This window comes from Dromaius novaehollandiae, chromosome 3 (assembly GCF_036370855.1).
Source record: "Dromaius novaehollandiae isolate bDroNov1 chromosome 3, bDroNov1.hap1, whole genome shotgun sequence".
Taxonomy (NCBI): domain Eukaryota; kingdom Metazoa; phylum Chordata; class Aves; order Casuariiformes; family Dromaiidae; genus Dromaius; species Dromaius novaehollandiae.
The window spans coordinates 10424726-10451287 of NC_088100.1; the positions used below are offsets into that span (position 1 = coordinate 10424726).

Sequence of the window (26562 nt, forward strand, 5' to 3'; positions counted from 1 at the left end):
TATTTAATGTGTAGCATTAAAATCTGAACTAGCTGTCTACACTCCCTTTATATTCATTGGAAAGAAGTAGATATGTTTAGCACAAGTCATCTGCTCTATTTGAGATGTTGCTTTAGGAGGAAACCAGTTTTATCTAGAGGTCCCTGTTTCTCCCATTAGGTATTGGAGGAATCTAAAATACGGATACTTGCATTAGAGGTGTTTGGTCAGATGAATCTAAATGACCAGTTTAAGATATGCATCTACATTGTACATATACAGAGTTAGGTGAAATTAATCCCGCTTTACATTTATAGGTATCCCTCACTTGATTCTGTCCATACCTGTAGGTAAGTAAATGTTATTAAAATGTTGCTTGAGGAGGTAAATAAAAGAAGAAAAGCAAAACACCAACAGAACTGAGGCTCTGAAACATCAAGTGCCTTGCTATCAAATGGAATCATCTGGTGTAGAGCATCTGTCTACAAGCCTAGGAAGGTTCAAGTGATTGAAACTGAAATACTCATGCATCAGCACAATACATAGCAAAATACCTTCCCAGGTTAAGCAGGAGTAGATTTCATTAATAAAAGTCAATTCTTTGCTTTGCTTTACTTCTTTTTCTACTTGTAGCTCTGTGGTTAGACCATCCATTGGGGTTGGTTGGAGATATACATTCAATTCCCTTCTTCACACAAAATGATATAAATTCATATCGCCACTTCTCAGATGAACCAACAGACTTAGGAAGCACATCTGTTTTAATTCTTTCATTTGCAGCTGTTTCATTCTGCATGCTCCCCATGAGGAAGAAGGTCATTTGAAAATGAGAATCTTCCATTTATTTCCTTTTATTTGAAGTTCCTCTAATAATTCAGAATTTTCTCTGGCCTAATGTGAATGCCTAATGTGATGCCTAATGTGAATCATCTGCCGGTAACAGTTATCTGTGAACGAACTCTAGCTCTATTTGCAGCTCTGGAAAGATCTACTTTTACCCTAATCAGAAGACCACTTGGATTCATGGCACTGAGGAAACTAAGAAGACATACATTGTAAATGAGGAAATGATAAAAAGAACAAAAAAAAAAAAAAAAGGAAAATTTGACATAACAGCTCTTGTAAATCTTGTCCTGATAGAAGAGGTGCGGTAAGGAAGACTTCCACAGGATTTACAAAAATGAACAAAAGAGTAAAAACACTTGTGCTCCATGTCAGGTCATCTCACTGTAGGCACAGTGCAGCCTCTCCCATACCACACACTCTTCTAAAAACAGTCTATAATCATGCATGTATTCATTTTTCATGTACTTACCCTCACTTTTCAAGATGCTGTGCATCATTTCCTCACATGACTATTTGCTTACTCCTCAGCTCTGGAAGCAAGGCATCTGCTGTCTTCAGCTGGGCTACCAAACAATGACTCAACACAGAAGGAGTGGTCTCTCTTGTTGGCTTTGATTTGACCATGTCCTCAGTTTATTTTTTTGTCAAATGACAACAGTTTGTTAAATGTCTTGAAAGAAAACAATGTCCAGAGGCTCCAGTAATGGTTACAGTGCATTTGCATGATGACAGCAGTGAGTACAGGAAGAACTGTAATGAGGCACTTAGCCAATTTTTCTAGGACATAAAACATCCTTAGTCCACTTCCATAGAACATGGTGATACCGTGTAATGCAACAGATGGTGAAACCGTGGCAGCTGTAATGAAGCCTACTGTGGCATCCCTCAAATTTCCTCCCATCAGGCTCTTTCTTATCTAGTAAATTAAATTTTACCAGTTACCATATCCTGACAAACTCCTGCTTATCAAAATATGTATTTTTTTAATGCCTTCATTATCTGTTAGCTGAACAGGTTTATGTAAAGTTTCTTTACTTTGATCTTTCTTCTTTTTATCCCAAGCACTTTGCTCCTTGACCCCTTCCTTAATTACACAGAGCTCAGTTTGGCCTATATCTGTATGGCAAGAACTGTAGTGCATGGAGATAATCTTGAACCTGCTAACGGGCATTCTGTTATCAGTCAGAGCCAGAGCAGGGCAGAGCTCAGTGCAGCTTAACTTCCCAAGAGTTCACCCAGCTTCTCAGGTTGGTTTTGCTGCTTTCTCTGAGCTTTGTGGTAATTATGACTACAGCAGTGAACAAGTTAGCTGATTTCAGCTTGTTCAGTAAAATGTATTCAGGCTATGGGCACAACTCAGAATAAGAATAGTCTTTCTCATAACAGAAAGCTAAAATTGCCTTTATTTTGCTGTTAAAAATCAAAATTGCTACTCTGATTGTAAAAAGACATGGAAATAATTATCTTAGCAGCTTTACTGATGCAGAAATAATTGATATTGTACATTTCCTTAGTGTCTATAATTGCAGAAAAACATTGTACTAAACCAAGTTCAAATTCAAAAACAGAGCATTGATGATGACACTGCTCTCTTTCTTGGAGATATTTTATGGATGGAGCTACTGCTCTGTCTAAGAAGCAATTGTTGTGAGCCTCTGCCTCTCTCTAGGGTTTCACATAAATTCCCAATCAAACACAGGGTACACTGAAGTCTGCAGTGGAGTGGTTTGTCAAGAATTACCTTTTCAATTTCAGCAATTTCAGATACTTGAGGAAATTTCACCATTATGGCCAAGAACTCAGTGAGAACTAATTTACGCTGCAGTTTTATAAATACATTAGTGAGCGCAAAGCATGGCACTAGTGCCTTTTAAAGTCCACCACAAAATAGACTGAAAGGTACTAAGGAGTTTACAATTGGTAATAAGGTGTTAGTCTAACAAAGCCAAGTGTTTTTTTTAAAGATAGGCTCTCAAGTTTGCATTTAGTATTCAAAACAAGTGGTCTGATTTTCATAGGTACTCACTTTTTAATCAAGTGTTTAAAATGTAGTGGAGGTTCTGAGAAAATGTTGTTCATTTTAATGGGTTAAATATGCACTCATATTTAGCATAGTTAGCAGCCTTATTTTAATTATTGCCATTTTTCAGAATCTTGGCTTTGGTCTTTTCCATCATTAATTTTTATGACTCTGTCTATGTCAGCCACCAACAAATATCTAACTTAAGAACTTCTCTCTTTTAACTATATTCATAATATTGTGAATTTTTCATTGTTGAATTTATGTTTGTATATTAGTGAAAACAGGTACATGTTATCCCCCCACACCACTCGAATTTATTCCTTGGCTAACTCGAGTAACTAACTATACACTAATGGAAAGAAATCTTTAAAGCATTTCTAAGAGTTCTTAGTTCCTACAGTCTACCAATAAAGTGTCAGCATTAATTTACAACATGAAGTGCTGTATGAAGTTGTGTGTATGACCACCATGTTGCCTGAATTATACCAGAAGGATAACTTAAAGTCCAAAGAGAGCTTGATAATTTCTGTCATAGTTGAGCAGTTCTATTAAAATGCCTTCTCTTCCTAATAATTCTGTTCTTGCCACAGAATAATAGAAGTTATCATTATCATATTCTAATAAACTGTGGTCTAAAATGTTGGTTTTCTTAGTAAATGGCACCGTTGTAAGAAAACTTCTTTGCAAGCATTTTGAAGAAAAGCCAATGAAGGGATAAGTAGGATCCAGTGGGAAGGTGTGGCTATCAACAGAGGTAGCTAAACTTCCTGCATAAGAAAGTTAGAATGATCCAGAGGTAGCTTCTTTCCATGTTGAAATCCCATCCACCACTTATTGCAGACATTATTATGCAATTTAGAGGAAATTATTTTAAATTTCATTCTTGTATATTAAGTAATACAGATTATTTTAATAAAATCAATGTGCTGTGTAGGCAGAGTTCTTGGAAGCATCCTGAGTAGCTTGGGTTTATCAGGTAGTTTATTAAAACAACTGTGTCACACTAAAATAGATGCCTCCAAGAAAACTGATGTTTACTAGCAATCCTACTCCTTGTAGAAAAGCACGTCTGTATTAATATTTCTTTACATCATAAATAAATGGATGTTCATCTGTGGTGCAATGATGCCAGTTTCTTTAGTGAAGCCAAAATTGACTTTAAAGATTTTGAGAAAGAAAATTTCTCTTAAAATGTGTCCAGTCGTAGATCATTTCTTACAGGTTTCTGTATTTGTGTTGCAAAAGTTTAATTGTCCTTGTACGGCCAGATTAAAAGTTATGTATTTTTATGTAATGGAAAATACCTGTATATTAGTAATCCAAGCAAAAACATAGTGGAAGCAGAATGGTTCAATGCTACCACTCTGGCAGAACTCCTCGATTTATTACTGTGATTATATGCATTTTGCATAATACTGGTAGCCTTATGTACTGCATTAGTTGCAGAGATTGTGGAATCTATTTACAGAGATATAGTACCCCTCAGGCACCTAATTTCCATTGATTAACTAATTGTTCTTGGTGCCTTTGAAAATATTGCTTCTTGTCTTCCTCTATACTTATACATTCCCTGACATAATCATGCATCTAATAAGAAAACATAAGTGCAAGACTGAGCCTGAATATTTGAATATTATATCAATTGAATAATCTGTGTTTTTCTGAGTAGTTGTCAGCCTTTGAAATTAGACACAGTTCTTATTTTAGACACAACCTTCTTGAAATCTTTGGTGTAGGTTTTTAGTGGGATTTTTTGTCATTCTGTTTTTAAAGACACATTACCGTTTGAGGAAAAATACCATCTGATGTTGCAATGAGGGGCTTCACCTTTCAGGCTAATATTTAACCTTAGGTATAAAGGTACACTAGTAACTAGTCAAACAAAAAGGTCTCCCTGTAAGAACTCTGCAGAACTCATCTACTGATGTAGTCAAAGAAATAACCACTGTGTAGCACCATCAGTCTCTTAATTCATTTCTACTTAGCGAAGTTCTGTATATCTGCCCACATTTCTGGAGCATAAGACTGGAAAGGACCATTGACATCATTAGGACCAAAGTCCTACCATCACAAGCAACTGTTTTTGTATACCATTCATAAATGTATTAAACTGTGCTCTAGAAGTAGTTTGGTTTTGACCCCTTAGATCTCACCACTCTTCTTCAAAGGCTAATATTATGATGCATAATTTTCAATCTTCAGCCTAGATGTACCTTTGACTGCTTTATTTTGGGCCTGTAACAACGTTATTCTTCAGCTTATAAGGTTCTTCTGTCTTCCTGGGAATTTAAAGGGCTCAGTTGTAGCCCTCTCAGATTTCCGTAGAATAGAAGTGCCAGGTTGCTTTGCCCCTGTTGAAAAAAAAAAGTTTTTTATTTCCTTACTGATTCGAATAGTCCTTCCATGCATGTCTAGTTTGAACTCAGGTTTGCTGAATATGACTAAAAAGAAGTGCTTATAACATTCTGCATGAGGTCTCAGCAGTACATGGAAAATAATTGGTCATTACAGTTATAAACTAATAATACATCCCTATCACTTGTGCAAATGCCTTCTCCGATAAAGCCTAAGGTTGCAGCTGCTCTCCGCAGTTATACCACAGCTGGCTGTTCACAGTTAACCTGCACATAACTGATGTATCTAAATCCTTCTCTTCCTCTCTTTTTTCCCAATATACAGTTTTCTATCTTAAAGCAGAAGCTCCTCCTATCTGTTCTTAAATGAATGACCCTTCACTTTGTCCTACAGAATTTCATGCTGTTGTTCTAGTTCTCAAGATCATTTAGTTCCTTCCTGGGTGATCTTCTTATCTCTTATGTGTTGACTGTAGACCAAATCCAAGGAAAGGTGTAGCAGGATTTAGTCAGGCTTTAGGTCAGCAATTTTTGCTGAGTAGCTCATTAACTCTGGTGAGAGCATTCGGCATTGTCATTGCCGAAGTACCTCCCTTCTTCACTAGAAAGTTCCATAAATGTCTTCAGTTGTGTTCCTGTGCATGTCCCAAGCTTGTTTATTGAGAATTGAGGTTGATGTCAATTTAATATTTAGATAAAACTTAGAGTATCTATATCAACTTTTTCTTCCTACCCAGTGGCCTCACCTCTTTTTCTTTGCTTGCTTTTGTTACAGTGGTCATACTTTCCTTCTGGCGTTTTGGCAGTTCTCCCTTAACCCTTCCAAGATCTAACTTTTTTGCTGATCTGCTCCTTTTTCTTATTCATCGTTAATGTTCTGCTTATTTTAGTAGTATTTTCTGACAAGGTTATTTATTCGTTTAGGCTTGGAGTTCTCCCTTACAAGTTTTTTCCCCATCTTTAATATGGAAATTCCAAAGTGGTGTTGCACTAAAGAAATTACAGTCTTCCTCTACATACTTAAGATCATGCTCTTAGTTTGAGTATCTCCCCTGAGAACAATTCTCTTTTTATAAGTGCTTGTCAGTGGTTGAACATTTCTACATTTTCCTCACAGTACTAATCAGTAATCTACCTATTACACTTCTCCTGTCAAATCTTCATCTCCCTTTTTTGGAAAAAAAAAAAAAAAAAAAAACTCTGAAATTCCACTGGAAGAATCACTGGAAATAACACCACTACCTTGAGTGTTTCCACTTTCCAGTAGGAAAATAGAAGTATCATTGCTTCCCAGCACACCTAACAACAGAATTTTTCTCATTCTTCCTCAGATCCACATCTCATGTCCTTGCTTTTGGCAAATGCTGCATCCTTCTGTTCTCTGGTTTTCCTTCGATGACAGGCTTATCACATACCTCCTGGTAAGATATTTCCCAGTTTTTTAGACCTGACTTCACCAGCAGTTAATATGAATCCCAGGATTTTTCCTTTGTGCTTTTCTTCTATCCTCACATCTTTGCGTTCTATTTAATCTTGCAGTTCTTTGTATATTACCTTCATGTCTCCTTGGACTCTAGTCTCAGACTACACCTACACTAGTAAACTAAACAGAGCCAGGGCAATGGACCTTACTTTTTCTTACAGCTAAAAAGCACAGTCCATGACACATTTTTAGCTCAGCCCAATAAGCCCAGATAATGACCACACACAGCTTCAGACTTAGCTCAAGTAAGTAACCATTCCCAATAAGCAGTTTGTATGTGATCACCTTGTTTGGGCACATGAGAGAAATTAATCCGAGGGACATGGAGTATACAATGCCCGTGGGCCTTAGAGCCCAAGAGTGATCCTTGGCCCATTTTAAGTTATTAGTATCAACAAACCCGATTGTCTCCATCATCCTTTTTGCCTGGAACTAATTTCCTTACTGTTTTTCTCTGCCAACCATTTTCTGTCTGCTTCTCTTTGTTATTCTCCACTACAGCAAGTCTGTTTGTCAAACCAGTCTTTCTCTAGTAAGGGATTTCTTCTTTTCCTTTTTCTTGATGATAGTTGCAGTCTGCATTTCTGGGCCTCTTGTTTAGGTGTCTAAATGTCTGAGTTGCCTGTTCTTTCTACTAACTTCTCTCTTCCATCCCTATCTGAACACTGCCTCTCCTAGTCCTAAGATTTTTTTCTATACATTCTATTTTTTAAGTATGTAGCTTCATTCAGATCCCCATCCAAAAACAATGTACATTCTAGTTTTCTGGACTTACTCCTCTGTACTAACCATCATCATCTTCTCTGTCTGGACACTAACTAAAGAAATAGAGAAAAATTCCTATCCAAAGTCTCCTGTTTATGGTCTATTTGACTGCTACCCATTTGGTGTTTCAATCTATTGCCTGATTAAACCCTCCTTCTGTGCTGTGAGTGAGTTAAATGTCCATCAGCAGTGATCAAAGGAAGAAAGCTTCCAAAACAGGCTTAGCTAAGCTGAGGTGAAAATGTTAAACGCATGTGTAATTTCATTTCAGAATAATTTTCTACCAAACTTAAAGTCATGGGAGAACTTCAGCAAACACTTTCCCAACATATATCTACAATAACTACAATTCAAAATTAGCCTCAATCTGAATGCCATGAAAATGCATAATTAAAATGCTAATAACTGAATTTCTAAGCCCAACTGCTATTCCAAAGGATTGGAGAAGCTTTTTACATACCTGTTTTTGACTATCATCCTTCACCAAAAGAGCTGATTCTACACTCTTACTGCGATGTATCAGAAATAATTTAACTTTAAGATACTGGAAAACAAATGTCTGTCTGATGTAGCAATGTGTCTGGTGAGAGCAAATTTTATGTGAGAATGTAACTGGATCACTGAAAAATATTTACTATTTACTCCAGTAAACAAACAAGAAAACTCAAACACTACTAGAATCATGCCTCATAAACTAGCTATTCAGACTGAAAGATATTAATAGAATATAAAGTAGGCCTATGGAAACAGTGATACTCTGTCCCCACAATGCCAGATGATTCACAGAAAAATGCTAGAACCTGTCAGAAGGAGTTATGGAATTGCTATCCTCTGAAGGAAAATACTTAGTAATGCTCATGTGCTCAAACACGAAAGTTAAGATCTTTTCAAAACTGTCTTGTCTGTAATGTAGGTGTTTGCAGGTAACCTAAATGTTAAAGCTCGTGTTACAGTCAGTAGAGATCTACAACTTTTTTCTACAACTGCGTTCAGTTGTCTGAACATGGGCACCTGGTGCTTTTGGAGATTCCCTATGTTACTGAAGGCCTCCCACCAGTAATGGCAGGTATGATACAGTACCTAAGATGTTCATGCCCTTTTGGAGAGGCAGCTGAAGACCAAACAAGATACTCTAGGGTATGAAGAGACACTAGATGTGCAAGTTCGGCAAATCCAGCAATTGCATCCTTCATGTATCCTTGTACTATCATGTCTGCCTGCTTCAGTTTCATGTATTTATATTAATATCACCAGTTCAGTGGAGGAAAGAAGTATTCTTTTTTGTATTTGTAAAATGCCTACTATGATAAGGTCCCAGTCCAGCCAGAAGAGAATATCCAGGAGATACACTAAACCAAGGGATTGTAAATGAATAGACTTAAGACAGAGGTTACCAAAGCTACCTGTGGCTTGTGTTTAGTTGTTGATTTTATTTATTTAATTTAGGTTTTGCATTCAGATTTATTGTCACCTTTCAAATTCAGTGAAAGCAAAATTAAGTAGACATGGGCATCTTGCATCATTTTTGACCCAGTGGAATCTCTCTGACCTTCAGTTGCTATCCAAGAAGGCTATGAAATCCTGTAAGGTCTATGTCATACCTCCAAGCATCATACAGATGTCCTGGATATCACAGAGAAAATAAAATTGGATGGCTATGTTTTAGCAACTGGTTCCCCCCCCCCCACACACACACGCACTCACACTCCAAATGTCTTCTTGTACTATGAGAAAAGGAGAATCACAGTGCTTCTCCTCTTTCCATATTTTTGTAATTGTTTTGTGTGCCTTTATCTTATCTCTTCTTATCTCCTCTTCAAAGCAAACAATTACAGTCTCTTCAGTCTATTCAGAATATTTTCCATGGCTCTGATCTACCTATCTCTTACCCTTCTCAATTTCTGCTATATGTTCTTTGAACTGGAACCACAGGAAATGAGTAATAGCTCTGTTTGCTTCTATTACTATTATTGTTCCTGGTGAGAACAAACCATTGTATATATTATTATGATACTGTTAAAATATTTTGACACTGTTTTAGGTTCTCTTCCCTAGTTATGTTACTGGTTTGCTTTTTTGCCTGACTCTACATGTTGACCACAATTCCGAACCGCTCACAACTATGTGCATATTTTTCCCCAGAATCCTGGTAATGGAATTTGTCTCACCCTATAGGCCTGTAGGCCTAAAGTCTACACTGACACTCAAAATGGTGCTAAAATAGGAAACAGTGCATATACCTGCTGGATATAATGCCATTGCACAAGCATTTCATCATGAGCCTAGGAAATGGGCAGTGGGTTTTAGCAGGAAGCCACACAGTAAAACACTTAGAGGTTATGCATTTTTTCATGCAACAAAAGTAGGCATTTTAAGGAGCTGAAGTGGTATGTGATGAGTACCTGCTAAGCTGTTCTCGCAGAGGAATTCTGGATAGGATAGTGAATTACAAGGGCTTAGTAAACAGGAGGATAAAGAGGAGATTTCAGTAATCTAATACCAAAGCAAGAGTTAGCAAAATGCAAACTACGAGGAGGGCAGAATAGAAGGGCCACTGAGATAGGGTGATGGGGTGTGGGTGATGTGCTGAAACAGAGGAAAATAATAGGAAAAGAAATGAAAACGCATATAACACTAGAAGATAAAACTCTTTCATTTAAACACAATTATGTCACTGAAAAAATCAGAGATATCAGATGCAATGGGGAAGATGGTGAGAGGTCAAGGAATAGAAAGGTAAATTTTGGAGCTGTTGGCAGAGGAGAGCTGCTGAGACCACAGGATCAAATAAGAACAGTTGAAGAGGCAGTTTAAAAATTGAGCCAAATCCTCCTATCAGATAGAGTAACGTAACTCCCATCATTGCCAGCCAATTTATTTCTGCAGATAAACTGACTCTTAGTGTTACATTCCTCTAAAAAACTTCCTTTTTCAAAAAAAAAATCATAATTGGTATGACACATCCTGATTTGATTTTTTTTTCCAAAATTCAAATGCCAAAAAGCATAATTCACAAATCTTCCTTTTTGTCTGCTGAATAAATATTTAGATGTTTTATTTAACTTGATTAAACATGTTTTCAAAGAACTTAAAAAAATTAACTTCTGGAAGTTTTCCTCTTGTTACTAAATAACATCTGAACTAAATAACATCTGAACAACAGGATGTTTCCTTTTCTTTTTTGAGCCCCAGCTGCTATTGAAAGATGAACTTTAACCTATTTTTGCACTTTATCTCGCTGTTGGTTCCTTTGAATGACCAGCATAATGAATCACTATCTTGGTGATAGTGGAGAGAATTGGATAAAGTTTTGCACAAACATAAAATCTAATGCTACATCTTTACTGAAGCCTTCATGTAAAGGAGTTTTAGCTTAAATGGCAACTGGTTACAATCCATTATCACCCAGCAAGGGACACATTTTCCAAAGACTTTCTGGACAGATTTCCAAGCCTTCAGACCCCAAAATAGAAGCCAGATACAGAAAGAAGTCAGTGCCCAATGTGGGAGTCTGGCCACATACTTTGATCTTTAAATTGCAATCATGATTTGTAGTCAATCTAGCCCATTAAATATGTAGTCAAAGCCAATAGGGGTCAGCCTGATTATTTCCATCATCATTCTTTCAAACTGTATGATGGAGTTAATAAAAATAGCATGTTTTTACTAATGAGAATGTACTAATATTGGAAGAAGGTTTCAATCAAAACTTCAGATTTGGAAACCCCTCGATATTGGAGGCAGCCTATATTCGTAAGTACATGCATGTACCTACAGACAAGTGAGGAAACAGCAATTCTAGATGCAAGATGTAGAATATACACAGTAGAACACAGTAGAGCGCAGTAGAATTCCAGAAATCATTTCTAGGTGAAACAGTAGGGTTAAGTTTTAGTATTCTGAGTAAATGTACTTTGGTCATGCTGATTTACATTCCATCAAGGCCATATTCCATACAAAATTGAATTTCAATTGCAAAGATATAACTCCTACTAATACTGATTTTAGGAGAGACATTTCTTTCTTCTGCATTCCAAATAATAATTTAAAAGTCTCATCTTAATTAGAAGACTGCTACTTTGTCCTTTTTTGCTTCAAACTGATTCTTCCATGTATCTAGTGCAGGATGTTGAACTCATTCTGTTGAGAACAATGAATTTACTTTGATTATGGCCTCTGGCAAGGGTGAATTTAGGAATGTAGACTTCACTTGACCCACCACAGACCCACAGCAGAAAGTGTAGGTGATAAAAATAGCCTGCCTTCTTTCCTTGCCTCTTTCCTTCCTTCCTTCCCTCCTTTCTTCCTTTCTTCTTTGCTTTGCTTATTGATACTGTATTTATATCATTACTTGTATTTGTGGCTTATTATCAAGTAGAGAAGTATCTAGCATTGAATAGTAGTATTCTTAAATGAATGATAAGAATGGAGGAGAACTCAAAGAAATAAGAACTTATGTATAAGCTGAAAGTATTCTGTAGGGACTTAAAGTCCTTAAAAAGAGAATATAGCAGAACTGACCATAAAGTGACTTCAGCCAGGGGCTGCTGGAAGAAAAACAGTATATGAAGAGGATAACATTTGCCACCACAATTTATCTGGGCACAAGATGAGTATTAAGAGATTAAAGAACAAAAAAGAGGATATTTACTAGTAAACTGAAAGATAAATGAAGACAAGTGCTTTACTTAAAAAAAAAAAAACATGAAAAATGTCTAAGATTTGGCAGCACATTTTAGCTGAGTTGTCTCTGTGAAGAGTGAGTGTACAGTAATTTACTCCTCCACAATTCTGCCTGGATAAGAAAGGATATAAATATTTTAATGTAATAACTAAACATATCTCAATATCTGTCATTAAAATATGAATGTGGTTCTTGCTGATTCTATATTGTCTAAGTTGCTATATCAAGTTTAGAAAGGAACCTATTTAGACCTTTCTTTTTAAAGCACTTTTTAAAAAATCAGTAATTTTGGTTACCATGTAGATTCGTGCTCTTTAAGCAGCAAAATATTGAAGTGTATGGGCAACCCTAAGCCATTTCCATGGTACAATACATATGTACTAAGCCTCTTTTGGGGATAAAAGGCAGATTTTTTTCTCAAATCTCTGTGACCCCTGGTCTGCCCGAGAATTTAAAATCACAACCACTACAATAAGGTTTCGAATTCTGAAAACATTTTTATCCTAGGAAGGAAACTGAGCCTGCTACTCATTAAAGCTGTATTTACAAAGGTGATCAGAAAGTGATAAGCCTTTGATGTCAGTACCAATAGGCTGAGTGACACGTCCCCTTCCTTTCTAACTTTTCAGAGCCTCGAACCTAGCAGGTGCACTTCATCATCCACTAATGAAATTTATAGCCTGGTCCATATATAGGTTAAAATTCAGTCCCTGCCTGGCAGCCATATCTGCTGTCATTCTCATTGTTTCATAAATTTTGTTATCATTTCTGGTAATATCATGCAGAAGGCACTGAGTCATTTTCTCTTCTTCCTTGTATAGCATCACCACCTCAGCAAAGTGAAAAAAAAGTTCTCTTACACCTCCTCAGATGAGACACGAGGTAAACCTAGCTACAGTCAAGTGTGAGCTTGGTCCACAAAGCCTTCCTTGTGGCTATCTAGCAGCTGGTATGTCAGAGGGTGCAACTTACGCAGTATTAGCTATCTAATGTTAGGAGAAAGCTAGTAGTTATGGCCTCCTATGCAATGCTGGGCAAGTTAGTCCCTTTGGCTTTCTATTCCCCATCTATAATGTGAAAAGAGAATTTTTTCCATACCTGAGGAGAACAGTCCCTTGAAAAGGCTCTGGAATGATCTCAGTATAATTAAACATGGTGTTTTGTAGAAATTTATGTTGCACAATACCAATCAGTTAAAACAGCCAAACTGATGTATCAGCTCAGACACTGAATGAAGCCAACCTGTCAGACTGTTTGACTTTGAGTGATTACTGAACTGCTCACAAAGCACAGAGAAAAATGAACTGCTCAGAGTGGTGGAAAAATGAACTCCCAAGAGAGCAGAAACTGGAGAGCAACTGGAAAAGATTTAAACATTATTCCTCAGTGTATTTGTGAGCATAGAAGCCAGTGAAAAGAAAAACAGTGAGGCAGTACTTCTATAACTGATCATTTTTATGTTTGAAAATATTCATTTAATTGAAGTGCAGAAGACTAAGCATTAAGCTGCAGTGTGCATATCTGAGGGACATGATAATCTCTGTAAAATTGACATGTGTAACAGATAAATACTTGAAAGAAAGAACAGAAAAAGTAAAGGAGCTGTTTCTATGATGGTTAACTCAACTTGTAATTCTGGAGAACAAACTGAGTCTCTGAGAAGTGGCCAGATGAAGAGTTGAGAAAAAGCTTCATAGAAAGCACTGTGATGGTGTGAATTCATTTTGGGAAAACAAAATTTTGAAAGCAGAGACATCACCCTGTGTACATAGAAGCCTGTGGAGACAGCATGAACTCTGACAATATGAACACAATGGAGGATTGAGACCATGAGAGAGATGAAGCAAAGGTACACAGAACTTCAAGTTGAAGTTCTCAGAAAACCCTGGTTGACTGAACCACGCATGTCATGACACAGCAATGGAATATGACATTTTGGCAGAGTTGGCAATACTGGAATATTACAACCTGGACAAAAAGGATGAAAATAGTGCCACTGGTTGAAAGAAGTTATTACAACACCAGTATGTAATTTTGCTACAGGAGATCCCTGGATTGTCATACTAAAAGTAAATGGGTGATTTCCTAGTTTTAACTTTTTTGCAGATGCACTATGAAGTTATACTAGAAACACTATTAATACTAAAATATACAGTAGATCAGGCTTCCAGTGGTGAGATTGGAAGGAAACATTTGAATGGAAATTAGAGAAAAAATTGGGAAAAAAATGTAATAAAACTGTGGAAAAAAATGCTGTTTTAGAAATACATTAAGCACTTTACCATGTCACCTTGTTGGTGAGACGGAACAAAGTAGAGGTTTGCAACATCTTTCAAGGCATCTGTCAGCAGAATTCATAACTGAATTTAGAGAGCCAACCAACCCACCGTTCAAAAGTACATTTCTTTGCCTGTGGAAAAAAACAAAATGAAGGAACTGGGGAGCTTTAATACTTTAAAAGGAAAGTGTGAATAAGAGGTTCAACAGAATTGATACATTTTCTTGTTAGTGCAAAAAGAAGACAGACCCTTTGCTGAGGAATATACTCAAAAGAACTAAATAAATATGTAAAACGGAAACATTTTCCACTACCTACAAGGAGAGAAATTCTGGAGGAGATGGCTTATGCCAAATATTTTTCTACTCTTGATGCCTCAGCAGGCTTCTGGCAGCTATTCTTAGACAAACAGAGTAGATGTTTATGCACCTCCAACACCTCCTTTGGGAGACACCGTTTCCTCCAATTGCCATTGGGTTATAGTTAGCACCATAGGTGTTTTGCCAGAAAATACAACCATTTTTCTCTGATGAGGGACATGCTAAGACCTGAACAGATGACACTGTGATTTGGGAAATACAGTAGAAGAGTAAGGCCAATGTTTCCAAGGAGCTCCCAAAGAACCAGAAGTACTGGCCTTGACCTGAATGAATAAAAAAAAAAAAATGTGAACACCATGTAGTGGGTACTTCTCAAAAAAGAAGTTTGCACATAAAGGTACACAGAAGGATCTCAGTAACAGTGAGACAATGACCAGCATAGTTGCTCTTGAAGAAAAGAGGAAGGCAAGGCAAGGCAAGACAAGGCAAGGGAGGGGGAGAGAGGAGAAAGAGAAAGAAAGAAAGAGAGTGAGGGAGAGACAGAAAGAAAAGGAAGGAAGGAAGAGAGGGAGAGAAGGAAGTAATGTAAAGGAAGGTCCACAAGGGTTCTTTGGAATATAAGAAATTCAGTACCTAGTCTTATTGCTTTCATAAGCAGTCTATATTGCTACCTGGCAAAAGATGTGGAATGAAAAGGGGATGCAAAATTTGATAAATAATATGAATGAGTTAATTGAAGAGGCTCCTGTCCTGAAACAGTGCAACAATAAGCACCAGACTAAATTGCTGGTAGATGTAACCAGTGAAGGTGCTACCACATCTGGCTCTTAATGGTACTGTGGAAGCATTTGACCAGTCTGCAGTGACAGAAAAAGGAAATGTCAATATCATCAAAGGCCATGGTATTAATACATAACTAAAGAAAATCTAATGATTTTTTTTGGTATTTGTATCAGCATTAGCAAAACTGAATATAAGCCATTGCTGGCATTGCCAAAACAGGCCCGATAAAACCAGTTACCTCTCTGGGAGTGAACAGTGTAGGAAGGAGGGGGTTCAGTTTCAAGTGTGTGATTTAGTATTGCAGACTTCCTCCATGGGGCATTGGACAAAAGTAGAGTGAAGCGAAATCTGAAGACAGATTACAAATTGATAAAATAACTTGTTCCTAGACTGTGAAAGCCAGGAAAACTGTTAAGAATAAGCCCTTAGAAAAAATAATGTGTTAATGCACAATATGGCTAACAAACAAATTCCAAGCCCAAATCCTTTTATCAGTTTAAGAGGCTCACTTTATGTTTCAGCGTTAGGTGGGTTTTCTGTTTAAAGGTACTCGAATGACCATCCCTAAATACAACAGAAGAAACTTTACTAAGACACACAAAGGAGATTTATACTGAAAAGAAAAAGGGATCAATGAGTAGTGACACTGTGGAGGCCATCAAGACCTGCCGTATATATGATAAATATGGGCCATGTCAAACAAGATAGCCAATGTTATGGAATAGGACTTAAAACTTTTGTTCATGCTTGTGTGAGGAGGCTGTAGCCTGTTAATAGTGCAGCTAGACTGAAGTCCATGAAGGACAGAACATCAAAGGCTCATGCCTTCAGCATTTGGTTGGACTCCACTGGACAAGGCCCTGAGTCAGCTGATCTGATTAGATCTGTTTTGAGCAGGGTGTTGGACAAGATAACTTCTGGAGATCCCTTCTAACCTGAATTATTCTGTGATTCTGTGATTCTATGATTGCTTAGGCTTCCACATCATGTCAAGGATTTTCCCTATTCAGTACACCTATGCCCAAATTATCTGTCCATACAAAGTATGGACATGCAGAACATCCTAAACTGATGGCAAGATTTTCAAGAAAAAAAGCTGACAGCTGTGAAAATGCATGATATATATGACAGCTCCAGAAAGCACTGATTGGATTTTTCTCTTATTTCATCAGCATTGATGCCCTTCATGTTCCATAATGAGCCATGACACACATTTCAGTAATGGTTAACTACCAGATGCTGGTGACTTTTTTACCTCCTTTAGGGAATTCTCCCCTTACTGGGTTCTCCTAATAAAAAAGAAGGGAAATGTCGAGGACCACTTCCTTTCTAAATAGAATGTCATCATTATTTTTTGATCATTTTTAACATTAATAGTTAAGCTTTTTGAAGGTGAATGGTGAATAAACTTACTGGTATCTAGCAGTACCTAGTGCTTCAGTAATGCTACCTTACTGTAGCAGGCAGCAAGGCCCAAACTGGCCCTCTTTCCAAGTCTTGTGGACTAAAGAAAAAAAGATATTTTCTTAACGGAAAGGAATCAGTGAGTGCAGCACTCACTTCAAATGGCTCGATCCAAAGGCAGTTGGAGAAATCCCATTGAGGTAAATGAATTTTAGCTCAGAGCTGTACAGAGTAGAGACATACAGGGTATGTTCAAGATTGGAGCTAGTCTCAGTGTAGGGCACCAGGGAAAACTTTCCATTTGGGGGATGATGTAACATCTGTGTTGTCATCAAACTCTTTTTTCTTAAGTTTGATGTGTCTGTCATCCTTTCTCTTTTCAGATCTGCATGAATGTCCGTCTGCCTCTCTTTGTCAGAGTGCAAAAAAAAAGATACAAAGGCTTAACACCCAGTCACCAGCTTTCAGAATGGTTCCACTGCCAAACTCATTTCATTTGCAAAAGATGAACTCAGAGGCGGGTATGACCTGGCCAAAAAGTAAGTGGTGAAACACAAAGAATGACACAGATATGATTTAAAACATACCGATCCGGAAGATGAATTGTGTTCTGAGGTCAATACTGACAATTTCACAGAAATAGCTGAAATACAAACTTTATATTGTCTAGCTCCATGTAACTGATGACTTGTTCCAGTGAACTGAGAGAATGAGAATTCCTTGGTGATCAAATAGACAAAGCAGTGTGTGGCATTTTGTGGCACCTGTTGTGAAGAAAACTACTGGCCCTTGACTAGGTAATATAGTAATAGAAAGCTGTCACAATAATATAATACACCCATGCTACTTGTATACTTTTGGCCTGAGTCATGATTTCTATAATCTATTTATGTCTATGCAATGCCGTATTAATGCAATCAGTCAGCCTTAGCTTGAGCCTGGATAATCACCGAAAGGTGGAATAATCACCTAAAGTGAGGGAACACAGGCAAAATTTAGAAATAACTAACAAATCTCTGAATGCTGTGCACTCCAGAGCTTTATATCTCTGCAGTGCATAAATAAATAAATAAATAGGTTTTAAATAATAGTCAAAACCTCTTGATACCTGAATGCAGAGAGGAATCAAATGCCGTGAGCAAAAATAGGACATTATTGTATGGTCTCTTATTGGGTAGAATCACATTACAAAGTAAAATCACTGTTCCATATCACAACACATATTGAAGCAATTGTGGACACAAATGTTAAAAACCATATTGCTTTTTGAAAGTAAAAAATAATAATCTCCTATTAATTTATCATATCTGTGATTGGTATCAGCCAAGGACAGAAAGAGAAATGGAAAAATGTAAGAAACGCTTTTTTCACAGTGCCCCTGATGTTGAAGCATCCAGGAAAGAGAAAAAATTTCTATAAGAAATCTCTCTGAAGTGGAATACTCTTATTAATGCCACCAGACAAGATCTTGACTACAATGAAGGAGATATGTCCCTTATTGGAAAGTATGTCCCATGCTACATCAATGCTTTCCATTTGGTTGAACTGATGCTGTACTACTTAGAAGTTACATGGTCTTAGTGCATCCTGGGAAGTGTAACCTGGCCATGAAGTTCAAGAGAGAAAGGGTAATGAAGAAATAAGATACTTTAAAGATATCTCCAAGGATGCATGGTGACATCTCAAAGGAACACAAATTACTGCTTAGCTAAGCCAAAATTTAATGTTTGGTTCAACAAGCTAAGCAGAAATGCTTTGATTTGGGAATGTCATAACATTTCATTTTGATCAGATATGTGAAAATTAAATTTATTGAAAAAAAATTCTTAACTATTTCCATAGTCAATGTTTTTACTGCAATTACCATTCATAGATATGAGTTGAGAGAGAATTCAAACTACTGGAATTTCTCATGATATAAAACCAGTCTTTTTTTACCATTTTACATATTCATAAAAAGATTTTTCATTTGTTCATTAGATTTGTCTTCATTTCTTCAGATAAATTTTATCATCTCACTTTCATATTTTTGCTGTTATTAACAAGCAAGAAAATGGAATCTAAAAATATCATTTTCTCAAGTGTTTAGAGATGTCTTCAAGCCTCTCAACTTCTAAACTGACAGCATACTGCAGCGATCATTTCTTCCAGCCATAATTTATAATTAATATATTGTAAATTTTCCTGTGGAAGCATGGGAAATTTATTTGAATAGACTGTTAGACTCTAACTGAGGCTTTTTTTAAAAAAAATCACTGTTTAATTAAAAAAAAACAATGAACCGGAAGAATAACTTATCTTTGGTATATGTTCAGTCTTTTGCCTTCAGGGACTCCCAGCAACCAAAGCAGAGCACAGTCTGGAACACAGTGAGGATCCAGGACTCTCACCTTTGGACCTTTGGCAATTTGCTCTCAGCTTTCTAAACCGTTTGCCTCAGCTGCTTGCTATAGACTATATAAATGGAGGTCCAAGTCAGAAGGCTCATTCTACCTCTGACACATTAGCAAAGAGGTGAAGAAGGGAGGGAAGGAAAAGCAGAGGAGAGGAGAGCAGCAAGAGGGTTCGGGGCTCACCATGGGCCCTGTGCAGCTCTTGCTGCTCTTGCTGCTGCTCAGCAGTGGTGTTCTCACACGTAAGTACCAACTTTTATGTCAGTATTTTCTGATGTTTTGCTTACTGAACCCATTAAAACAACAAATGAGCAGGGCAGTGGGCTATACAATCAGAGAGGATAAGTGTGAGAAAGATATCATCTTTTCTCTTTATAGGACTGGGCAATCATAGGAGGATCCCAGTGCAGGAAAAGTCGCAAGTGTTGTCTACTGTGCTTGGATTAGATTTAATGTATTTTGCAGTTTATAAGGCATTCTCATAGTTTATTTTTGCCTAATTGTTTTTCCGTAATGTTATCCTTTTCACCTCCATGGAGATATTGTGGCTTACAGTTCAGACTTACCTCAGCTGTTGCTAACCTATTTTGTGACAACTGTAAAAAAAATGGAAGTGGTAAAATAAAATGTATTTGGCAGGTGGTACTGACATTTGAAATACAATTGTGTATTAAAGGGAGATACTTATCAGTAGCAGTAGAAGTAGTAGGCCAGTAGAGAAACTTTTTTTTAAGATCAGAAAAAATGTAGCCTGGGTCAATATGATTTACTGGATTGTGAGCTATCTTCTTGCTTCCCAGGAAGGGTCCTTTTAGAATACAACATTACAGCATTATGTAAGGAACCTTAAAGGGGAAAGTTGCTCTGGGGCCAATTATGCAGGTCTGAACCAATGTCTGGTTTTATATGCAGGTCAAATCCATCATAAATACGCCTTTGTTGAACTAATGTACTTTTATTGAGTGAACTGATATTACACTATTTTATGGGATGCATTTATTTCTAACCGTTATTATGAGTGTTGTTATATTGAGTGGTCTGCCTTAAAATTTCCAGTGTGGAAACTTAGTCTGCAGGGAACAGTCTGAAAAGTGCTGGCATTCATGCGTGATGTTCCAAAGAATGACATACCATCAAATGAGTGCAATATATTGACTAGATTATTATTATATTTTATTTAAAATAGAAGATCACATGGGACCTAAGACCTGTTGGAGCAAATGATTCCTCTTAACTGGAATGCGCTTCCAGACAGTGTTCTTTTCCTCAGGAGTATAAACTCTCAGTATTCAAACTGATTGTCAGAAATAGCATATTGATTATTTTAAACAAAAGACTTAACAAATAATTATTCATCTTGATTATCAACATTGATGAATGTTTTTTATGTCTCTTGCCAATTCCCATTTCTTCTATTTTGTCTACCTGAAAAAAAAATCTCAGAGAAGATTTAATAGCAGAGAAATGTCTTATTACTCATCAAAGTTGTCATTTTACCAATGCACAGAAAGCAAAATATAGCCATTCATCCATTATGCAGTATTTCTGTGTGTTCAGATAGACTAAAACTTTTAAAGTAAGCCAGCTGTGTTGTACAATGTATTCCATCTGTCTACCTCTGCATTTTGTGCCCGTCATTTATAAACTTTCTATTTCACACATCACAGGGCTTTCAAAAATATTTGTTAACCCAGAAGCTGATCCTTCTCAATTTGAATCAAAGTAGTTTAACTCCATGATCTCAGGATCCTATTCTGAGCTATTAGTTCACAATATCAAGGCAATTACAGTAACTCCCTTTAGCCTTGACTCTGTACCATCAATGTTAATAGGAGCTTTGTCATTTACATCAGTGTGCCAAACAACATCGAAAGTTAGTATGAATTGGCAAGGTCTTACACTGAAAATGTAGTATTCACATTTGCATTTCCATAGTCCTTGCTTTATAGCTATAAACTGCTTATCCAGTTTTTAATTCTTGTTTTTATTCTTTACAGAAGAAGAAACACCTGAAAGTGGAAACTTAAGCTGTTCAAGTAAGTGATTTGTTGCATATGCTTTTGTTATGTATGTTTATATATTAACTGAATATGTTTCAAAGCTTGACTGTTCCTATTCCATAAATCTCTTCCTCTAAAATAGCCAAAACAAAAGTGATGGCAGTATTCTGAAGTCTTTATTGCTATTTATTTTAGGAATTTAATAATCCATAAGGCATGGCCCAGGATTTCAGGAACTTCTTCAGATTTGAAAAGTCGAGATTGTGTTGGAAACTTCTAAAAAGCTCCCTTTAAGAAACTTTGCATTTTATTGTTTTACTGATTTCTTTATATGCTCTCTCAGGTGCAAATTCCTTACCGTGGAAATCCCTATTTGTCAGATATAAAGCCTGAGCAATGAGGTTATGTACATTTCAGTTTACCTTGGGCTGGGTCTCACTTTTGTTTTAGCCTTCACAGTGGCTGCTAAACCCACAGAACTGCACTTGGATATCTAACTAAAGAGCTGTAGAATAAATGATAAACTCGACAGCAATTTATTAAAACAAGTTGAGACTCAGGAAATGCTGACATTTTACCCTGTCTTTATAATAAACTGACCCTGACTTGCTTGGTTAGACACATAATGTTCTACCATAGGGTCAAAGTATCGAATGAGTTGTTTTGCTCTTTGGCCCTTACCATCTTCAGGGTTTTTTTCCCTTGTTGGATACTTTAGCACCATCTCCAGGCAAACAAGTTTATTTCAACTATCTGAACCAACTCAGGAGACTTTTCTGGGCTTCTCTGCCAATTTCTTGTGTATTTTTAATATAACAAATTCTTTGGTATTTGCCTTTCTAATCTTATCATTTCCATATTCCTTTTCCAGTGATTTCTTTTAAAAAGCAAGAAATCAAGCAATAATCAACCTTTTAGTTTTAGTATAGTAGATACTAGTGTTGCAAAAATTTCTGAGAATGTACGGTTAATAATGGTATAGTTAAGGAAAGCAGAAAGCTAAGAGGACCAGTAGGCTACATTCATGGCAGGTATAGGCAAGCAAAACTATATAGATTTGATGGTGGCCACATGGGTTTACACCAAGATGATTTTACCGTCGTTTTCTGTAAGAGTGGATCAGGATTCAAATGTGTTCAGACAGTCACAAATAACTGCACAGGAGCAACTTAAGAAAGTGATTGTTTGCTCAGCATCACAGTAGCATCACAATCCCAGAGAGTTGCCCAGTCTGGACAGAGAGGGCAGTAACTTCCAGTTGCAAAACAGCTAAACTGCTCTAACACAATCACTTAAAATGCTTAATCTTGTTTTTAGTTTAAAATGATGCCTGCAAATATAATGGGAGTGAATTGTACCTGAGGACATTATTTGCCCTACATTATATGTTCCAGACACCAAAAGAAGACCTTGTATCACTGTATTTGATATTGAGCCAAAATAGTCTTTTCTTTATATCTCTGTCACCACATTCATTCATGCTTGTATGATTTACTATTATAGCTGAATTGCCTCTGAAGGCAACAGAAGCAGATTAAGCATAGGTGAAATTCATCCCTTTGAGAACACACATTTGGGGTTTTGAGGCTTCCTTTGATCTTAAGAAAGACACTTCCACAAATACCTCCTCCTGGATCATTCTTACTCTAGAACGTAGTGATTTTGCGTTGTTCTGGATGCTCTTTATATATGTAAAATTTCTCTCCCCTAGTCAGCTCTAGTGAAATTCACTGATGTAATGAGTGAATTAATTAGAGTAGATAATATTTCAGGAAAGTCAGGAGCAGGTTGATATTCAGTAGACTTGGGTGAAATGCTAAAGAGGAATGTTGGTTTTGATGTTCTGTCCCTTTACGTGCTTATCTACTTTCAGTTTTAGCCATGTGATTTAGATAAATCAGCTCCTTGCATTTTGTTTGAATTATGATGCAATAGTCTGAGCTGAAGTGAATCATTTTATTTGCAGTTTAAAAACTACCATTTGCTTGGCTTAATTGAGAAGCAATGTGGTCATTTTGAAAACAGTTCTATTAATTATCCACATCTTATGTTTCCTTGTTTATGTTTTTGTCACTGATTTTAATGAGGCATGATTTTAAAGCCAGATGGGGTCATATTGTCAGCTCTTCTCCTAATACAGAGCACGGAACCTGAATATTTCTGTTTCAGCCCACAGCTTCTGTCTGAGCTATAACTTACACTTCAGAAAGTATCCAGATGATATGAAGACTTTACTTACTTGTCTGAAAACTCTTTTATAGCAAATATAAAAAGAAACAATTGGGTAGTCCTCACACTTCCTTTGTATGTGGCATTCATTTTAGTCACATAACACTAAGTTATGTATGCTAAGTATGTATTGTGAGGATCTACACAGGCATATCTTACAGAAGTTATTAAAACACACTTGTTTTTCTAATTGCAGAAGATGCAACCAGATTTAAGCACCTCAAGAAATATGTTTACTCATATGAAGCAGAAACATCAAATGGAATCACTGGAACAGCAGATTCTCGAAGTGGTTCAAAGATCACCTGCAAGGTAAGGAAAGAGGAGTGAATATAACCTATTAGAACTGTTAACCAAATAATGTTGGAGCTGGCAAGCAGGGAGTGTTTTTCAGTGTTTTCCCCAACAGGGCCATTCTTTGGAATTTTGAGAGGCCTGAAGACTAAGTACTTCCTTTTGTAAACAGGAGACACTGAAGATGGCAGACATCCTTCATACCACTACACGAATGAATGCATTTAATACTTACTGGCTTTTAAGGGAGAGAAAGAGGAAAGACCTGGTGTTTCAGCTTCACTTGGCTGAGTCTACCAAATCAGCTAGTTTCAGCTAGAGGCTGAGTCTACCAAATAGCAATGCCCATCAAACAAATCTAGAGATTGAAGTAAGACAGCTCATTGATTCCATGAAGACTGCTTGATAGCCCGTTGCTGATGACAGTCAAGCCAGGATTGGGGCTGTCTATTGTGTGCCAATCACAATCTCTTTCCATCTTCCCCAAAACTTCCCTTTCACCATTTTTTTTCTGAAATGGAGTAACTGGGGAAGTTTTTTTATTTAAGACACACTATTCTGACAGAGTCTAAACATCAATCAGCATAATGACTCAAGTTTTCATACAGGGTTTGTAGTATTATGAGGATCCAGAACCTAGGTTGCTTGTTTGCCATATGTATAGTATATCCATACCCTTAGCCAAGCAAATAACTGTTTTCCTGCCGTCTCCCTCAAGTTACCTTAAGCTGCTTAGAGAACTTTGGAATCTTTCCCAAGAGCTGGTGTCAGCATGGCTCTGACACTTAACAAACTCAGGGAAGACTGTTTTTAAGACAGGGACTGAATGATCCTGGAAACATGATAATGAGAAAAGGATAAACACATTATATTTCTGTTTTCAGGTTGAACTGGAGGTACCACAGCTATGCCACTTCATCCTGAGGACAATGCATTGCTCCCTGAGGGAGACATTTGGTGTTGACACTGAGGGAAGGGCCATGCTAAAAAAGTCAAAGAACTCTGAGGACTTTGCAAATGCCATGTCCAAGTAAGCTAAACAGCCTTCATCAATACTTGTAGCCTTAACTTTAAGCAGGTTGTAATGTTACAGTCTGCCCTGCCTGTGTTGTCCCAGACTTAGAACACATTTTGATGTTAACATGGCAGGTTTATAAGCTGTTCCACAGCAGAACTCTCCCTAATATAATTTAGGCCTGACATGGCACTGCTCTTGATCACTACTAAGGAATATTTTTTCCATCCAGACTTTTCACCTGTAATTTCTTTGTCATTTATATCATTTATATGAGGAGACTGTTGTACAGTCTCCTGAAAGACTATTGCATATGGAATGTTCCTTCATGTAAGCAAATTCTCAAATGACTATTTGTGGCCATTTTAAGATTATTTTCCATTGCTGACATGGTACAAAGACTGTGCAATAGAAAGGCATTTGAGACTGAAGTCCAGATTTCCTATCATGATCTTTAATGACCCATACAACTTATCTTTTCCTTACTTATCTGCTTTCGTAACTTACTGCCACTACTCCCTCCACCCAACTAGTCCCCCACCTTGTCTGTGCATGTTTTACTCATGCACCTTTATGCTTGTTTCAGTGCCTCCCTATCCACTCCCTCTTGTGTTTCACAAGCCGTTTTTCAGAAAACAATCAAGGTTTTATTTAAAGATTTCAACCAGACAAGAATCTTCCCATCCTTTTGTAGTCTATTGCAGTAGTTAATAATTACCTCATTCTAAAAATTAACTTACCTCCTCTCTGAATTTGTGCAACTCCAACTTCCAGCCATTGCTCTTGGTATTTACTTGCCCTAGATGACATAGCCTGGTGATATCAGAACGTCCTTGGCTAGGACTTTGCAAGGAAAGACCTACCTTATAGTAGTGATACTTAATAATAGTAATAACAATTAATAGTAAATAATAACAGACCAGGATAAACATGATGCTTTAGCTATAGCCCAGCAGTTTATCGATATCGTATTCTTCACTGGTGACTTTAACATGGTTTCATACTAGTGCTGGGGTTTTCTTTTGGACAGGCATGAGCTAAAATTTAGCATTCAGGATGGAACCAAAGTCAAGCTGTATCCCGAGAAAGATGAACCTCTGAATGTGCTGAATCTCAAGAGAGGGATCATTTCAGCTCTCCTTGTGCCAACAGAAACAGTAGAAAATGTAAAAACAATATCCATGGTAAGTGTTCTTAAAAGCATTCACTTTCTTCCGTTAACAAATGGAACAAATCTCACTTAGCAGACTTACTCCCAAACATCATATTCAAAAGACTAAGAAATTCAAATGAGAGAGGGTGCATTTCAGCTACATCAGAAAATGCTTGACAGCATGAACAAAGATACTAATTTCTTCCTTCTTTCCAGGATACTGTATATGGAAGGTGCAATAGTGAAGTTGAATTCAAATCTAGAAAAGGAAATGTTGCAGAAGATATTTCAATTAACAGGGACCTGAAAGCCTGTGACAACTTCAGTCCCATCAGAGATTATGTCAGCCCCATCGCCATTGTAAAGGGACTGGTAAGTCACCTGTAAAAAATCTATGATGTAACATTCTTTACAGCATCCACTTAAAATGATAAACAATTACTAATTTTGGGTTTATTTTGTAAAAGCGTCGATAGGTTTTCTGCACCCTTATGTAAGAGTGGAATGTAGTCTTGGTGCCAGTAAACAGAGAAAGACAGATGCAGAGAAAAAGAGTATA

The 26562-nt window shown here is 37.0% G+C and overlaps 1 protein-coding gene across 1 annotated transcript in view; it reads left to right on the forward strand.

Annotated features, from left to right (window-relative positions):
- The first annotated feature begins 19399 nt into the window (after positions 1-19399).
- The window catches only part of APOB (apolipoprotein B), a 38638-nt gene continuing 31475 nt past the window's right edge, over positions 19400-26562 (forward strand). Inside the window, exons 1-6 of the mRNA XM_026092318.2 lie at positions 19400-19554; positions 21310-21348; positions 23738-23853; positions 24720-24865; positions 25881-26034; positions 26220-26375. Coding sequence (XP_025948103.1) covers positions 19497-19554; positions 21310-21348; positions 23738-23853; positions 24720-24865; positions 25881-26034; positions 26220-26375 — 669 coding nt within the window. The 5' untranslated portion in view covers positions 19400-19496. The remainder of the gene's footprint in view (positions 19555-21309; positions 21349-23737; positions 23854-24719; positions 24866-25880; positions 26035-26219; positions 26376-26562) is intronic.